The following is a 13,420-nucleotide window of genomic DNA, read 5'->3' as shown; positions in this document are numbered from 1 at the left end:
CAGCATTTGGACGGGAACTTCATTAAATTTCTTCAAATTCACTTTTACAGAACTAACCAAACCAACTATACCCACACATACAATGTAAAACCCCAGTTTACTCTGCAGCTTTTCAGGAATGTGACTTAAGAAGCCACTCATCCAGATAAAAACATCCTCCCAGGCACCACTTACATAAAAGGTCACTACCACTCTTACCAAAAAGGATTTCACTTCTTCAAAAAAGGAAGAGAAAAATTTATTTCAAATTCCAGTTCCCACAACAGGAAGAATGTGATAGCAGAAGTGATTTACAGAAGTCATAAAATGAAGTATTCACTGCAAAGACAGACTGCTGTGAAAAAGACAGCGAGCCCAAATCAATTCTGCCAACTCTTAGTAAAAGGACACACAAAACTACCATATTAACAAAATATTCTGAACTAAGTATTATTCTCAGAAGGAAACAAAGCTTGTCTAATTATTAAAATTTCAAATTTTTGAGGAACACAGTATGAATTTATAATTTAGAAAAGCGAATGCACGCAAATACAAAAGGACTTCAGAAAAAAATCAGAAGAAAGTATCTGAAGAAACTAGTCACAGAAGAACCACTGCCGAATACCCAGCAGATATTAAAAAAAAAAAAGGAAAAGAAAAATCCTATTTAGTAACTTCAACCAGAGACCGGTTTTCCTGAATGTCTGAAGCACCATGAAAAGAAAGTAGAAAATGGAGCAGTTAAGTTTTGGTAGAAACACAGGGTCTGAAGGTAAAAGAGAGAGACAAACAGCATCCAACTGTCTTCCACATTAAAAGTGTATTCTAATAGGTAGAACTTAGGGACTTCCAAATGACCAATATTTCAACGGATTTTCTTTAACTTTCACACAAATATATGGCAACATCACTTGTTAATAACACTTTGTATGATAATTAAGTAACAAAAGGACAAAAGGGATATATATATTCAGGAAAGATAAGATCATACATAAACCATACAACTGTTGTTTAGGTTTTGTGCTAAAGGAACACGTCAAACAAGGAAATTCTTTTATATTATAATATAAATAATATAATATATAATTCTTTATATTGTCTCAGGCTCAAGGTTCAGGACAAATTAATAAAATGAAGTAAAAAACAAATGAAGAATCACATGGACTAGTCAACATTCAATAAATCCTGTCACACTCACTATTTGCAGTATCTCACTCTCACATCAAAAGAGCAAAGTGGCAAAGCGACTCTAATTGTTATTTAAAAATAAAGATAGAATTGTCGTGAAATTGAGAAAAACACTGACTAGTAAGTCTCACTTGACTTATCATTATCAAAAAGAATACAGGAGAACCAGAAACAAGAGTAGTTTATCAGAAGTGTGAGTCACAAGTAACAACGTTAACAGGTACACACCCTCAGGTCAATACACCTAATACTGAAAACAGAAAAATACGCAAAACATACTAAAAAGTTTCCTTTCTTGGTGATGAATCTTCAAGCTGATACCATTAGCTGATGTAATACGCACAGTGATTAAAGAAAGCTGGTATTTCAATATTTTACCCTTTCCTGGTATGGTCTTGGTGTACCATGTGCAAATTGACACATTTGTTGAATCATCTCATCAGCCAAACTACACGCAGTTAAAACGAGCTTCAGCATCCCTTCTAAAAAACAAAGTATTCTACTACTGATGGCTAATTAATTCAGCCCTGACTCAGATGTCAAACATTCCCACATGAATGGTACAAATGTTTTTCCAAATCTGAAGTGAGAAAACTCATTTCCTAACACTGCTGCCCATTCTGTAATATCATTAACATTTTTTTTTTTTTTTTGTGGATAGCAAAAGTGATTACTGTAGTAATCAGAACAGTCAGATCATACTGAAGCATAATCAGAACTGTCTATATTATTTAATCCTCTATACTGCCCTCTGAGTTAAGTATTTGCTAGAAGATTAACAGGAAAGAAAGACCACAGAATCTAACAGAGCAGACTGCTAAAAATGACAAATTGATATTAAAAGTACACAAAGTACAGCATCACGTACTTTTTACATGAAGTACCATTATTTTCATAATTACCAGGTTAAATGCTTCCAGGTTCAGTAACAGCTCAGCACACAAAAGTGAATTTCAAGGGAAAGATTTTATAAAACTTCTCAAACTACTAAACATAAAATCATTGAAATAAAAGTTCCTGAATTATTAGTGGCACCTGACTGGTGCCATTAAATCACTCCCTATTTAGTTACAAAAATCTAAAGCTTTCTTCCTATTATAAACCTCAAAGTGTTTTCAGATTTTGCATTATAGGAAAATATACCAAGCGTGCTTGAGAGTTATAGCATCCTTGCCATTTTAAAACTCCTGTGTATCCACTAGAATGATCACATTAGAAAATTTCAAGATAAGTAACTGAAGTGGAAGAAGAGGAAAAATGTATTAACTTACTTTCTCTGTAGTTACAGTAAGAGATGGAACCAAGGATGGTGAAGACTCTGACTGCTTCTTGTATTTTTGCTTGTGTTTATCTTTCTCTTTGTATTTCTGTAAATTACAAAAGAAAACATAATCCAGGTTCAGCTTCACCTTTAACGTAGCCCGCTTTAAGTAACACTCAATGTTATTAAAATTTAAGAAAGATAATGAAAACAAATCATGTATTTTTATTTACTTTCAAAATATACAAACTGAAATTCTTCAATTATAACCAGTATTAATGAATCCACCGTCATTAATATCCATCTTGTCAAGAATCAATTAAGCAACTAAAGAAACTAGATTAAAAGCCAAGACATGGCCTTCTCCTTCCTGCATTTCCACACCTTATACTCCTGCCTTCATGCATTTCTACACCTGCACAGTATTTTTGTTGGGATATTACTGTACATTGAAGTTTTAGCTTGGCTCCCCTATTGGCATCTCCATGCATAAGAATGTGAAATGTTATTTCAATGTCATTCCCAAAAAGATGCATACATTTTATATAAGTAATTTAATGAATTTTTCTATGTTAAACCAAACAAAATACCAAAAGCTATATAAATCAGGTCCTTTCTAAAAAGGCTGAGAATGTATTTATTTTAAACACAACGTGAAGCATTGGCAGCGTGAATGAATTTGTACAAACAGAGAAAATCAATTCTTAACCCAGAGCCTTCAAAGAATAGTAGAAATCTTCCATGTTGGAAGGAATCAGTTCTTAGAGTATTAAAGAGTCAGACTCAAATTGCATTTATTTAAATAATTCAACTGATGAATACAAAAATAGAGTCTAATAAAATTAACAATTCAACTTAGAATACAGTAGGAGTTCAGTATTTTCACTAATTTAATGAAGAGCAAGTAAAGAGGGCCCCTTTTTTCTTAAAATCATAATATAAAAAGCCCACATCAACAAAGAAACAGCAAGCCTGAGAGAAAGTTACTCAAAATACACTAGAACACCTAAGTACTTTACTTTGTTGCTAAAATTTTACCTGCTAGAATACAATATAGAAAGTCCTTTTGATTGTTTTAACACTTCTAATAACTCAAAGGAAGTTCCAAGAGACAACTCTTTAAAAAGACTGATGGGAATTTCTACGTTTGGTGGTTTGTCGCTTTTTTTTTCTTTCCCACCATACAAGAAGAGGATTTTTTTCTTCCCATTTGCCCCTGAATAGAAATACGGAATTTGCGCTTCGATTACAAAGTGTGCAGGTGTCATAATTACAATAATGTATGCCACGAAGTAGGAATTCAAGGTTTTAAAACCTAATACAGGCTTGTTGAGGGAATTTTTGAACAGAGGTTTGTTTTGTTTTGTAGGGGTATTATTTGTTTCAGGCTTTTTGGGTCTGGAAAGTACAAATTTGAAAAAAAAAATTAAAAAAAGAGAGGAAGGATTCAACTGCACCGCACAGTCATTTCTATCATTTAATGCAACAACCCAAGAAGTGCTACCTCATACTGCCAAAATACAAGCACGGATCAGGAGAAAACAAGAGCAACTACATCAAGTTTCCTGTGTTAGCCATCAAATCTGTGTCAAGCACAATACATAGTTGATTCAAAAGTATTTCAATGGTGCTAGTTACCCAGCTTTCTATGTCATCAGTGCACACGCTTAGATAAACTTGAGTAGCAATTTCACTGAACCCCAAAACAAGCCTCAAGAAAGAAATTATGAAATAGAACTAAGCCACTTCCTATTTAATTTTCATCACCGTAGTAGGAAATTCAAATCACGCCGAAGGATTTTTTTTTATTTACAATTTTGGAGCAAAGAGATTTTCAAATGCTTTAAGATGAAACATCGCAGCAACATCAGTAAACAATAGGAAATATTTAAGTGAACATGTTTTACAATTTCTTCTGTTGACTTTCTAGTGTTCTGTTGTGTTTTTTTTTTGTCACGGGTTTTTGTTCGTTTGTTTTACTTCTACCATTATTTTTGTCTGAAAGGCTGAGGACTGTAGAATTCTGATCAAAAGAACAGTCAGAAAGATTTCAAATTATATTCTGTAATGCACTGAAATCACTTTGATAGCAGTCACAACACAACAGGATTTGTCATGAAGAAGGAAAGAGGGATACGAAAAAGGGGGGGATGATGTATGGGAGCATAAACTTGAAGAGACTTGAACTTGAAAAGAAGATGCTTTAAATCCTATAAGACAAAGCATGAGCAACCAGGTCAAATGGCTCCCCCAGACCCGAAACACCAACACGCAGTGAGCTAGGACAGGTTACCCACGTGCTCGCAGATGGCACCGTCGGACATCACTGAGGGCCACTGGCAGGGCACCCCACTCACAGGCTTTTCACATAGGAAGATCTCAACCCCAGGAGGTCTGATGTCCTTAGCTCTGTATTCCCTCCTCCTTTCAGGTTATACCTCCTCTAGCAAATAATGTCTCTCCCCCTCCCCTTTTTCTTTTTTTCTTTCTAAGAAAAGTTCAGACGCCCTACTTCTGAATGGGAATTGACTCCAGATGCAAATAACATCAAAGAAGCAGGGCAAGTTTCACTGCAGGACAACCTTTGAAATGAAGGCCCAGATTCTACAATGATAAGAATGAATGTTTCTACAACCTGCTGAGGGGAAGAGACGTATCTCCCAACAGGGTGAGCCCTTGCAGTTGTACCCTTGTCTCACCCTAAAGATGCACACAAAGTATAGCGAGATCTGCTTCTGGATCCACAGAAGGAGTAACAAAGGAACATGAATTCCCACAATATTTGACAAACATGAGTTTTCAATCAAGTTGGTCTCAAAGGAGGCACAAACTAATGATCTTTCCCTCTACCAGAAAAAGAGTATATAAACAGCTGGTCCTCCCTGGCTACTCACTGAGATTTTTGTCAGACCTCTTCCTCTGGTCAGCCACAGCTCCTGAGACAAACATCTGTCCTGAAAGCCCCATTCTGGTGGAAAGCCACCAATCTAGAGAAAGCGATGATAGCAACTGTCTGACAGTAACGCAAATCTTTCTTGAAAGGAAAAAAAAAAAAGGCAGAAATTATACTTAACAAGGACTGAAAATAGTGCTGCTAGTAAGTGAAGCACTGAGGGCAGACAGAACCCATGCATCCCACTTACATACTAAAACTTCTTTTTAAAAAGATTGATGGGCATGAGTTCAATTATTCCAAACAGAATACATTCTGTAGAAAACAAGAGTTTGCAGAAAAACATTCTAAGGAACTTCAATAAATACAGGGCCAAGTACAGAACTGGCAAAGCAACCTTCAGTCTTGGTTCACAAACAGGTAGCTCATCAGACCGGGTTCAGGCAGCTCCTGAAACCCTTTTTTACTCTAAGAAAAAAAATGAGGTCTGATTGCCACCCAGCCATTGCATAAGCAGCTGTAGTATTATTTGTCCTAGAAGATGAAGAGCCCTGATTTACGATGTAGCTAAACAGACTACAAAGTACCCAGAGTTCATACGTCATGATTAATCAGAAAGCTTTATTTACCACTGGGAAGCTCATTTTGGACTTTCGTTTCTTACCTACAAAACTATGTAATACCTTCTTAATTAAAATAACTACACGATGCAAGGTAAGAAAACAAATGTGGTCCAAGGTTTCTGGAATTCTACAGCACCTTCTGTACATTGCCCTCTTTGGGGGACAAAAAAAAAGTTGAAAAAACAGCAACAAGGCACATTTCAATGGTTTCTATTTCTTCTACAAAGACCAAATCTATAAGACTATTAAATAATATGGTTTTACAAATACAGTTTGGTTCCAGCTCTTTGGTTTTTGGTTGTTTGTTTATTTTTTGTTTTGTTAAGCTCATTTACACCTTAGAGTATCCACATTACTCCAAAGACCAGCACTTGTCCACTCATTTTCTTTAACATACTTTCAGATTACTGAATGAAAGTATCTCATCAAAATATCAAGTTAAATATACTTGTATCATTTTATTTTAGCTCTAATCTGCTACCAACAGAATAAGTGTTATCACATCCAGGTTTCCCAGGCTGGACCTCAATCTCCAGGAAGACTGAATTAAGCAAGTGATAGCTTTTTTCAGTACAGATGGAATGGATGACTTCAGCTTTTCTCTAACAGAATACATTTATAACATTCCCACATGTAAGAATCAATTAATTTGTTAAAAGGTGAGTACACTTATTTGCAATTCATTTTTGTCTCTGGAACACACTTTTGGAACGCAATTTCTCCGAAGATGTTTCAACAGTACTTCATTTCATGAAAATATGTTTTGAAGTTTGGCATTTAACAGTTCACCATTACAAAAAAAAAGAAATATCTTGGCCCCTCTCTCACCTTTCCCATGCTGTGTAGTTTTTCAGACCTTCTATGTGCCAGCCCAAACTTCCACAATAGCAGCAGCAACAACAAAAAAAAATCGAAGTGGATAGTTTTCTGCTGTTTTAGTAAGTTAGGTTATTTCGGTGAATGAGCCTGAGACAGACAGTAACAGGGACATGAAGAGGCAGAAGCAGAATGGAGGAGCAGGAGCTCACCTGCCTGCAGAACAGGAGACTAACTTCTGTTTTGGAATTCCCAAAACATGTGCACACTATCAGCAAGCAACATTGCTTGGCCCTTCAAACAAAAACTGCTTGGCTGACCTTGGAGTATTCCATTTTTACCCCCTTCTCCATCACAGAAATCACGACCGCTACTACTTTTGGCTGTCTCAAGTTCTCAGGGAGTTAACATTTTCAAATCTAGCTCTCTCAGCGATTCCTGTAAGCAAAACCATCCGAATGTCTAAATCACTAGTTTTCAGCCACTATTTTAGACTCCCTCAAATAATTTCAATGTACCCAAATGTTCTATTATCACAGAGTATTCATATTGCTGCTTTTGTTATTCATGGATTTTCTGCACCATCTTTCCACCCCTGAAGCTTGTAAATCCATCGCTGTCACCATCACAACTAACGTCTTCAATAAAAAGCTGTATATAGCTCTTGCTAATCCCCGATACAAGAGCCTGTTTGGCTCTTACTAGTGACTAGAAGCTTTTAGTGATACAGCCATAACAATTCCAGAATGAAAGATGCCCATGGTCCACGCGTCCCATGTTCAAATCCTAATTTATCTTGTTTTGACAAGAACAGCCCTAGCTCGGGCATTCATCTATCGTTTTATAGGGTATAAACCACAGCAGGAAAATTAAATGCAGTGGCAGTGTTGCTACAGTCACAGCAGTAAAAGGATATAGGCATGGGGTGGTTTACAGGAAGAGGTGGAACAGCACTGCTGACATTATTCAAGTACCTATGTATTGGGCTCTAAGCATAAAACTTGTTACTAACTACCAGTCTTTGAGACAGTTACTTGAAAGACTCAAAAAACTCCTTTCAATACAGTGTTAATGATCAGAATTTTAACTGCCAGTCAGTACCAGATTCAAAACTTGGCAATAAAAATGCCATCCAAAGCTTCCCTACAAGACTAATGGACAACAAATCTTATTCAGAACAAGCTACTTTTATTTTGATATTTAAAATATCTTTCTCTTGTTATTTAGACAAAGACAGACATATTGATCAAATGGAATCAAAATCAAAACCTATAATGACCAATTTTTAATGTTCACGTGTCGTTTAGTTTTCAAATTAAGACAAACTACATTGTACAATTTTCTCAGGCAAGAAATGTCCAAGTTGCTTCCAACTTCAGCTTACTTTTTACCCTAGTTGTTCCAAGTGACTCCCCTCTATCTTATAATGTGGCAGAGTTCCACCATTACGGAGTTAAGCAAAGGATGCTACAACACACCGAACTTGAAGATCAAAAAATCACAATCTGTCAAATATAGTTGACTTCAAAGATTTTGAAACTGTTGATGAAATTAAATGTCATAACAATATACATAACAAAGAAAATAAATAAAATTAACATCTAATAATACCTGAAGTATATAATGGCTATTTTTAACTGAACGGATTTTGGTTGATCCCTGAAAGGTCACGAAGATCTGGAGTAGCAAAGTGATTTTTCTTTATAAAACCACAACTCTTGTTTAATGAGTGTGGAAAAAAAAACACTACAGTAGACATCTATTCAAAATTCTGACACTGTCAGTATTCCTCTCAGAACTCCCACAAAAGCCACAGTGAAAGAGCTTTACAAAAGAAAAACAACTAGCAGCTAATGCTCCTCTCTCTCAAGTCCTTCCCTGCATCATTCAGCCGTGTCAACACTAACAACGATTGTCTTTAAAGAAATTGAAAATCACTGTAAGCAAAATTTCTTCAGAAAAATGTTTGAGTATTTTGCCATCCATGGATTTGTTTTTTTAGTAGTCTACAGAGACTAATATCCCATCATAGCAAAGAATTTTAAATTTCCCCTTCCTTATCCACCCAGAGCAAAGCACTTCTGGTACAAACAGACTTTTAGTTAATTCGTCTGCTAAAAACATTTTTTGGAATTCATAAACACACAATGCCAGTAAACTTGTTCAATTTTCATGTAAGTGGCACACATGCCACTTTCACGTGGCACTTTATTAAAGCATTTCTTTTATGCGGAGATGTACCCCAGACACATTTAAAATTCCTGTTTCGTTCCTTTCCAAAGATAAGGCTATCAGGAACACCAGGAATAAGGTGTTCTTCCACAGCCTCATGTTGACTAAGTTTTTTTTTAAAAAAAAAAAAAAACTTGAGGTAAACACACCTGGGCACTGAAAAATGGGTATTATATCAGGATGTCAAGCAATATACTACCAACCCTACTAAGGAGGGGCACAGCTCCATCTCTCATCATTTCTATAGCACCTCTCTCCCTTAGCAACTAACCATTTTTAGTGCAGCAGAGCAATCAGGCAGTAACTAAGCTAATTAATCTGTAGTTTCAAATTCCTCATAACAATTAAATAATATCCAAGCTTTTTGGTTTTTACTCTTATTATTATTATAATACCCTTATATAGTTGCCATCGATTCTGTAAGCACAGTGCCCAAAAGAGACTCATTATGCAGGAAAACACATCCTTCCAACTCAGTGTTTATTTACAAAAACGACCGCTACCCACACCGATATTTTCAGACCAAACTATTCTTATGGCAGTTCTATATGCAACCAATGGATAGTTTTTCAGGTCTGAGTAATATAATTATGTCCAATCCTCACAGAATCCCAGAATGGCCGAAGTTGGAAGGGACCTCTGAAGATCATCAAGTCCAACCCCATGACAAGCAGGATCACCTAGAGCACCTTGTGCAGGATGGCATCCAGGTGGGTTTTGGGTATCTCCAGAGAAGGAGACTCCACAACCTCTCTGGGCAAGAAATACAGCTCAACTCATACAGTTTCTGCTTGGCACCAAGGAAAGCTTTAAGGACGCTTAAAAATCAGATTATCCAAATTTCCAGACGACAAAGATGAAAGAAAAAGTACAAATAAATTTGTGCTCTTAGTGGGAGAAGAAAAACACCCTCCCTAAAACTTTTATACAGAACAAAAGATACACACATTTACTCCAATGTGACAACAACTGAGATTCCAAACCGATTTGCAGAAGAGGAAATGAGGAAAGTCACCCTAAATAATGACCTTTCTCCTCCAAGATACAGTAAATCAAACAGACAGTACATCGAAATGAGACATCATATGCAGAAGGTAGTCAACTTTACCAAGAGAATGAGCTGCCAGTACCCCATATGTTCCACTGACTGAAGACCGGTATTTTCCAAAGCACAGATCATCCCTTAACCATTGCGTAAGTCAGACGAAACCCCCAAACAAGAAGTCTGTAGCTACAAGTTAGGTGATCAAGAGTTTCAGGAAATTGCAACTTTTTTCTACCAACTGGTGACTTAAAACAGAACATTGCCTCATTAAACAACATATAAAGCAAATTAAACTTAAGTGAACACGCTATAACATGCCATAAGAACCTCTGAATGTCAATTCAAGGGTAACGCAAACTGCATTGCTTCACTTGATCTTGCAGATCATGCAATCTTCCTCTACCTTTCATGAACTGAAACATGGTGCTCCAGAAATTTAATCTTATTTATGGCAAACTTCTCAGAGCTGCAGAAAAAGGCCAGGACTTGCCAGTGTCCATTAACATTTCTAGAAGACCCAGTGCTGGAGAAGCCAAGCAGTTAGAATAAATAGCAGATACATTGGCCAAACACTCTGCAAGAAAGACCCCCCCAAGATTTTACAGGCATTATGACGAGAAGAACAGTACCTTCACTCAACATCAATTTTGTTTCTTCAAATTCAACTTTAAGGTTTTGCCAATGTGAGTGACAACCCATGCCAAGTATTTTAACAAAACATGACCAGCAATACAACAGTTGTGAAAGATTAACCAAATTAAGAAAAAAGTAAAGCAAATATTAGTAAGGTTTTAACTTGCAGGTAACTGTCATCTGTAATTCAAAATTGTTTCCCTCTAACTCCATTTTGCTGCGAAAAAAATTGCCAAGAACCCCATACTTTTGTTATTGTTGGTCATGGGTTTAGATTTAGAGGTACAACTACATCACAATGCATACACTCCTTTATTGCCAGATGAAGATGGGAACTATTCACCTAAACTATTAAACAGACCTAAAGACACTTTTTAGAAGGTTATCCTAGAACAATGAAGACTAACATTCATCCAGAGGAAACAATCAAATGTTAAGGAGACTGAGGGCCCGAAGACTGACATTTGTTATTATATTTCCTGTGACTATAAATATAGTTCCTCCATACAATACATAATTGGTCAATATATATTTTTTATTTCAAATTTTTATGTTATGCTTTTTAATAATACAGAATTAAGACCACCCATACTCAGAAAAGTCTATTAAGATAGCTGTAAAGAATGCATGCAGGTGAGCAGATTCGCATGTATTCTCAGAAAGGAGGCTAAAAAAAGATGCAATGCAAATTTGTGTTGTTGTGCCACTGCGTTAAACTAATAATCATCATCAATTTATTTTTTTTAATATGAATTTAAATTCTTGAAAGAATCTGCCAGTGACAAGAAGTTAGCGATCAGCTATGGTCTTTGCACCCTCACCAGAAGGTTCCCAGGTGACTGACAAAGTATTCTGCCATGACAGCGGGCTTGACCACCAGTACCACTAAGACGTGTGAACAACAGATGTCACTTCTTTGATAAGGGAAGAAGTGCAACAGATAAAAACGTAATGAATTAGATGCACCTGATTACCCACACATTTGCTAAAATGTCTACTCCCTTTTTTCTTTCCCACCTAGTCACAAAGACTAAAACAAAAATATTTCTAATGGAAAAACTAAATCAAAGGAAGCTGTGTGGAAACAACCTTCCCAACAAATGTTGGCTTTGGGATGCACACTGAAACAATAAACAGGAAAAGGAAGGCACATGTACAAATGCGCCTGAAGATGTTTCCTCATTGGACCCTAGCACCACTACACCTTGTCATCTGTGTTACTCAGTGCTTCAGGAACAAAATTTCCTTCATGCCTTTCAGCAAAAGAAGTTATTTAAATGTTTATCAGAAAGTGCTACTATTAAGCAGATGTGCCACATAATTAGCAACGACAAATCCACTTACTTTTTTCTCCTTCTCATGATGTTTATCCTGAGAGTGAGAGGAAGAATCACTTAAACTTTGATCATATGACCTATTAGATCCCCGTTTGCTCTTTTTCTAAAAAGAGAAAACATATTTATGGATATATAAAAGGAATCATTTGAATAAATAAAAAATATAAAGTATTTCAACTGATAAAATGCCTTACTACTTGAAGAAACAAAAACCTCAGTTAGTGAAAACCTGACAAGTAACTAACATGAGTACAATTAACAGGACTGCCCATTGTACATCCTATCCTCAAGTCTACCCTTATATTGACTTTTAGACGTCCCATGCAAAATATGCTTCCAACAAAGAAATGAGATATACCACCTTCTAAAAGTTCAAAGGTGCTAGACACATTTCCAAGTTTTCATAACAAAAAATAGAAAAGTTGCTGCTCAAATGAGTACCGCATGAAGCCACAGTGCTAACACTGCCACATGCCTAAAATGCAATCTGACAGAGTTGTTTTATGGCTTCACGATTTATTAATCAAGTGACCTCTCTGCAATATTTTCATTTAAATTGTTTACAAAAAACACAGGGTATATGGTCACGTATGCATTTACGGGCAGTACACATAATTGCCTGCATTTCCGTAACATTTGAGAGCTTAGTCTGAGACTAGAAATATTTCATGCTAGCCAGTGCCTAAAATGTATAAGTTATTGTATCGTAACTGAGGTAGCATAAAGAATTTCAAGTCAGTGCTATTCCAAAGTTTTCAGTGGTACAATAGATACACCCCGTGCACCACCTTCAGTAACAGATAATAAATACCTGTATTTGCCAGGCATCAACAGTTACAATATCCCTCAAGAAACACTAGAACGCTAACGTGATCTTGCCAGTCTTTACTGTTCTTACCACTACAGTTTCATAACGGAAAGTTAACTAATCACATGTCAAATATTAAACTGTGTCTTGATCATTAATCTTACATTTTAAATAATCATGTATGTTTTTCAGTCACAGCTGCACTGGCACATTCAGATCAAACAAAATAGTGTAAGAGTTTGCCTTCACTGCTAAGTAATACACCTTTTTGGTTCTTTCCATATACCTCGCTCAAGATTTAAAAAAAAAAAAAGTCTTAGCTTAGATAGGATCTAGAAAGCCCTGACTTACCTTCATTATGAAGCAAACTCATCAATATTCACAAGAGCACAGAGCTAACTTCACCAAGCTTATCTTTGAGAAATCTAAAACGGCTCGCTGACCCTGTTTTTACCTCACTGCAACTTGTTCAAAAAGTCTCAAATATTCCACTCTTTCCACAAGTAATCAACACATTTAACCATACTTACAGTTGCATATAAATTTAGTCTATATATTTAATTTTCATAAGTCAATATTCATAAGTAAGTCCTTCACAGCCACAC

General features: G+C 36.1%; 1 protein-coding gene across 7 annotated transcripts in view; it reads right to left on the bottom strand.

Annotated features, from left to right (window-relative positions):
- Window positions 1–13,420, bottom strand: part of MLLT10 (MLLT10 histone lysine methyltransferase DOT1L cofactor) — a 129,857-nt gene that overhangs the window by 65,317 nt on the left and 51,120 nt on the right. For 6 of the 7 annotated variants that reach the window (XM_083825175.1, XM_083825172.1, XM_083825173.1 and 3 more), the window contains 2 exons: window positions 12,015–12,110; window positions 2,439–2,534 (listed from right to left, as the gene is read on the bottom strand). In XM_083825175.1, the coding sequence (XP_083681301.1) occupies window positions 2,439–2,534; window positions 12,015–12,110 (192 nt within the window). The remainder of the gene's footprint in view (window positions 1–2,438; window positions 2,535–12,014; window positions 12,111–13,420) is intronic. The other variant, XM_083825174.1, reaches the window with a different exon arrangement.

This window comes from Anser anser (assembly GCF_964211835.1).
Source record: "Anser anser genome assembly, chromosome: 2".
Lineage (NCBI taxonomy): Eukaryota > Metazoa > Chordata > Aves > Anseriformes > Anatidae > Anser > Anser anser.
The sequence above is the reverse complement of the archived record's forward strand: the minus strand, read 5'-3'. Positions and strand labels throughout refer to the sequence as shown.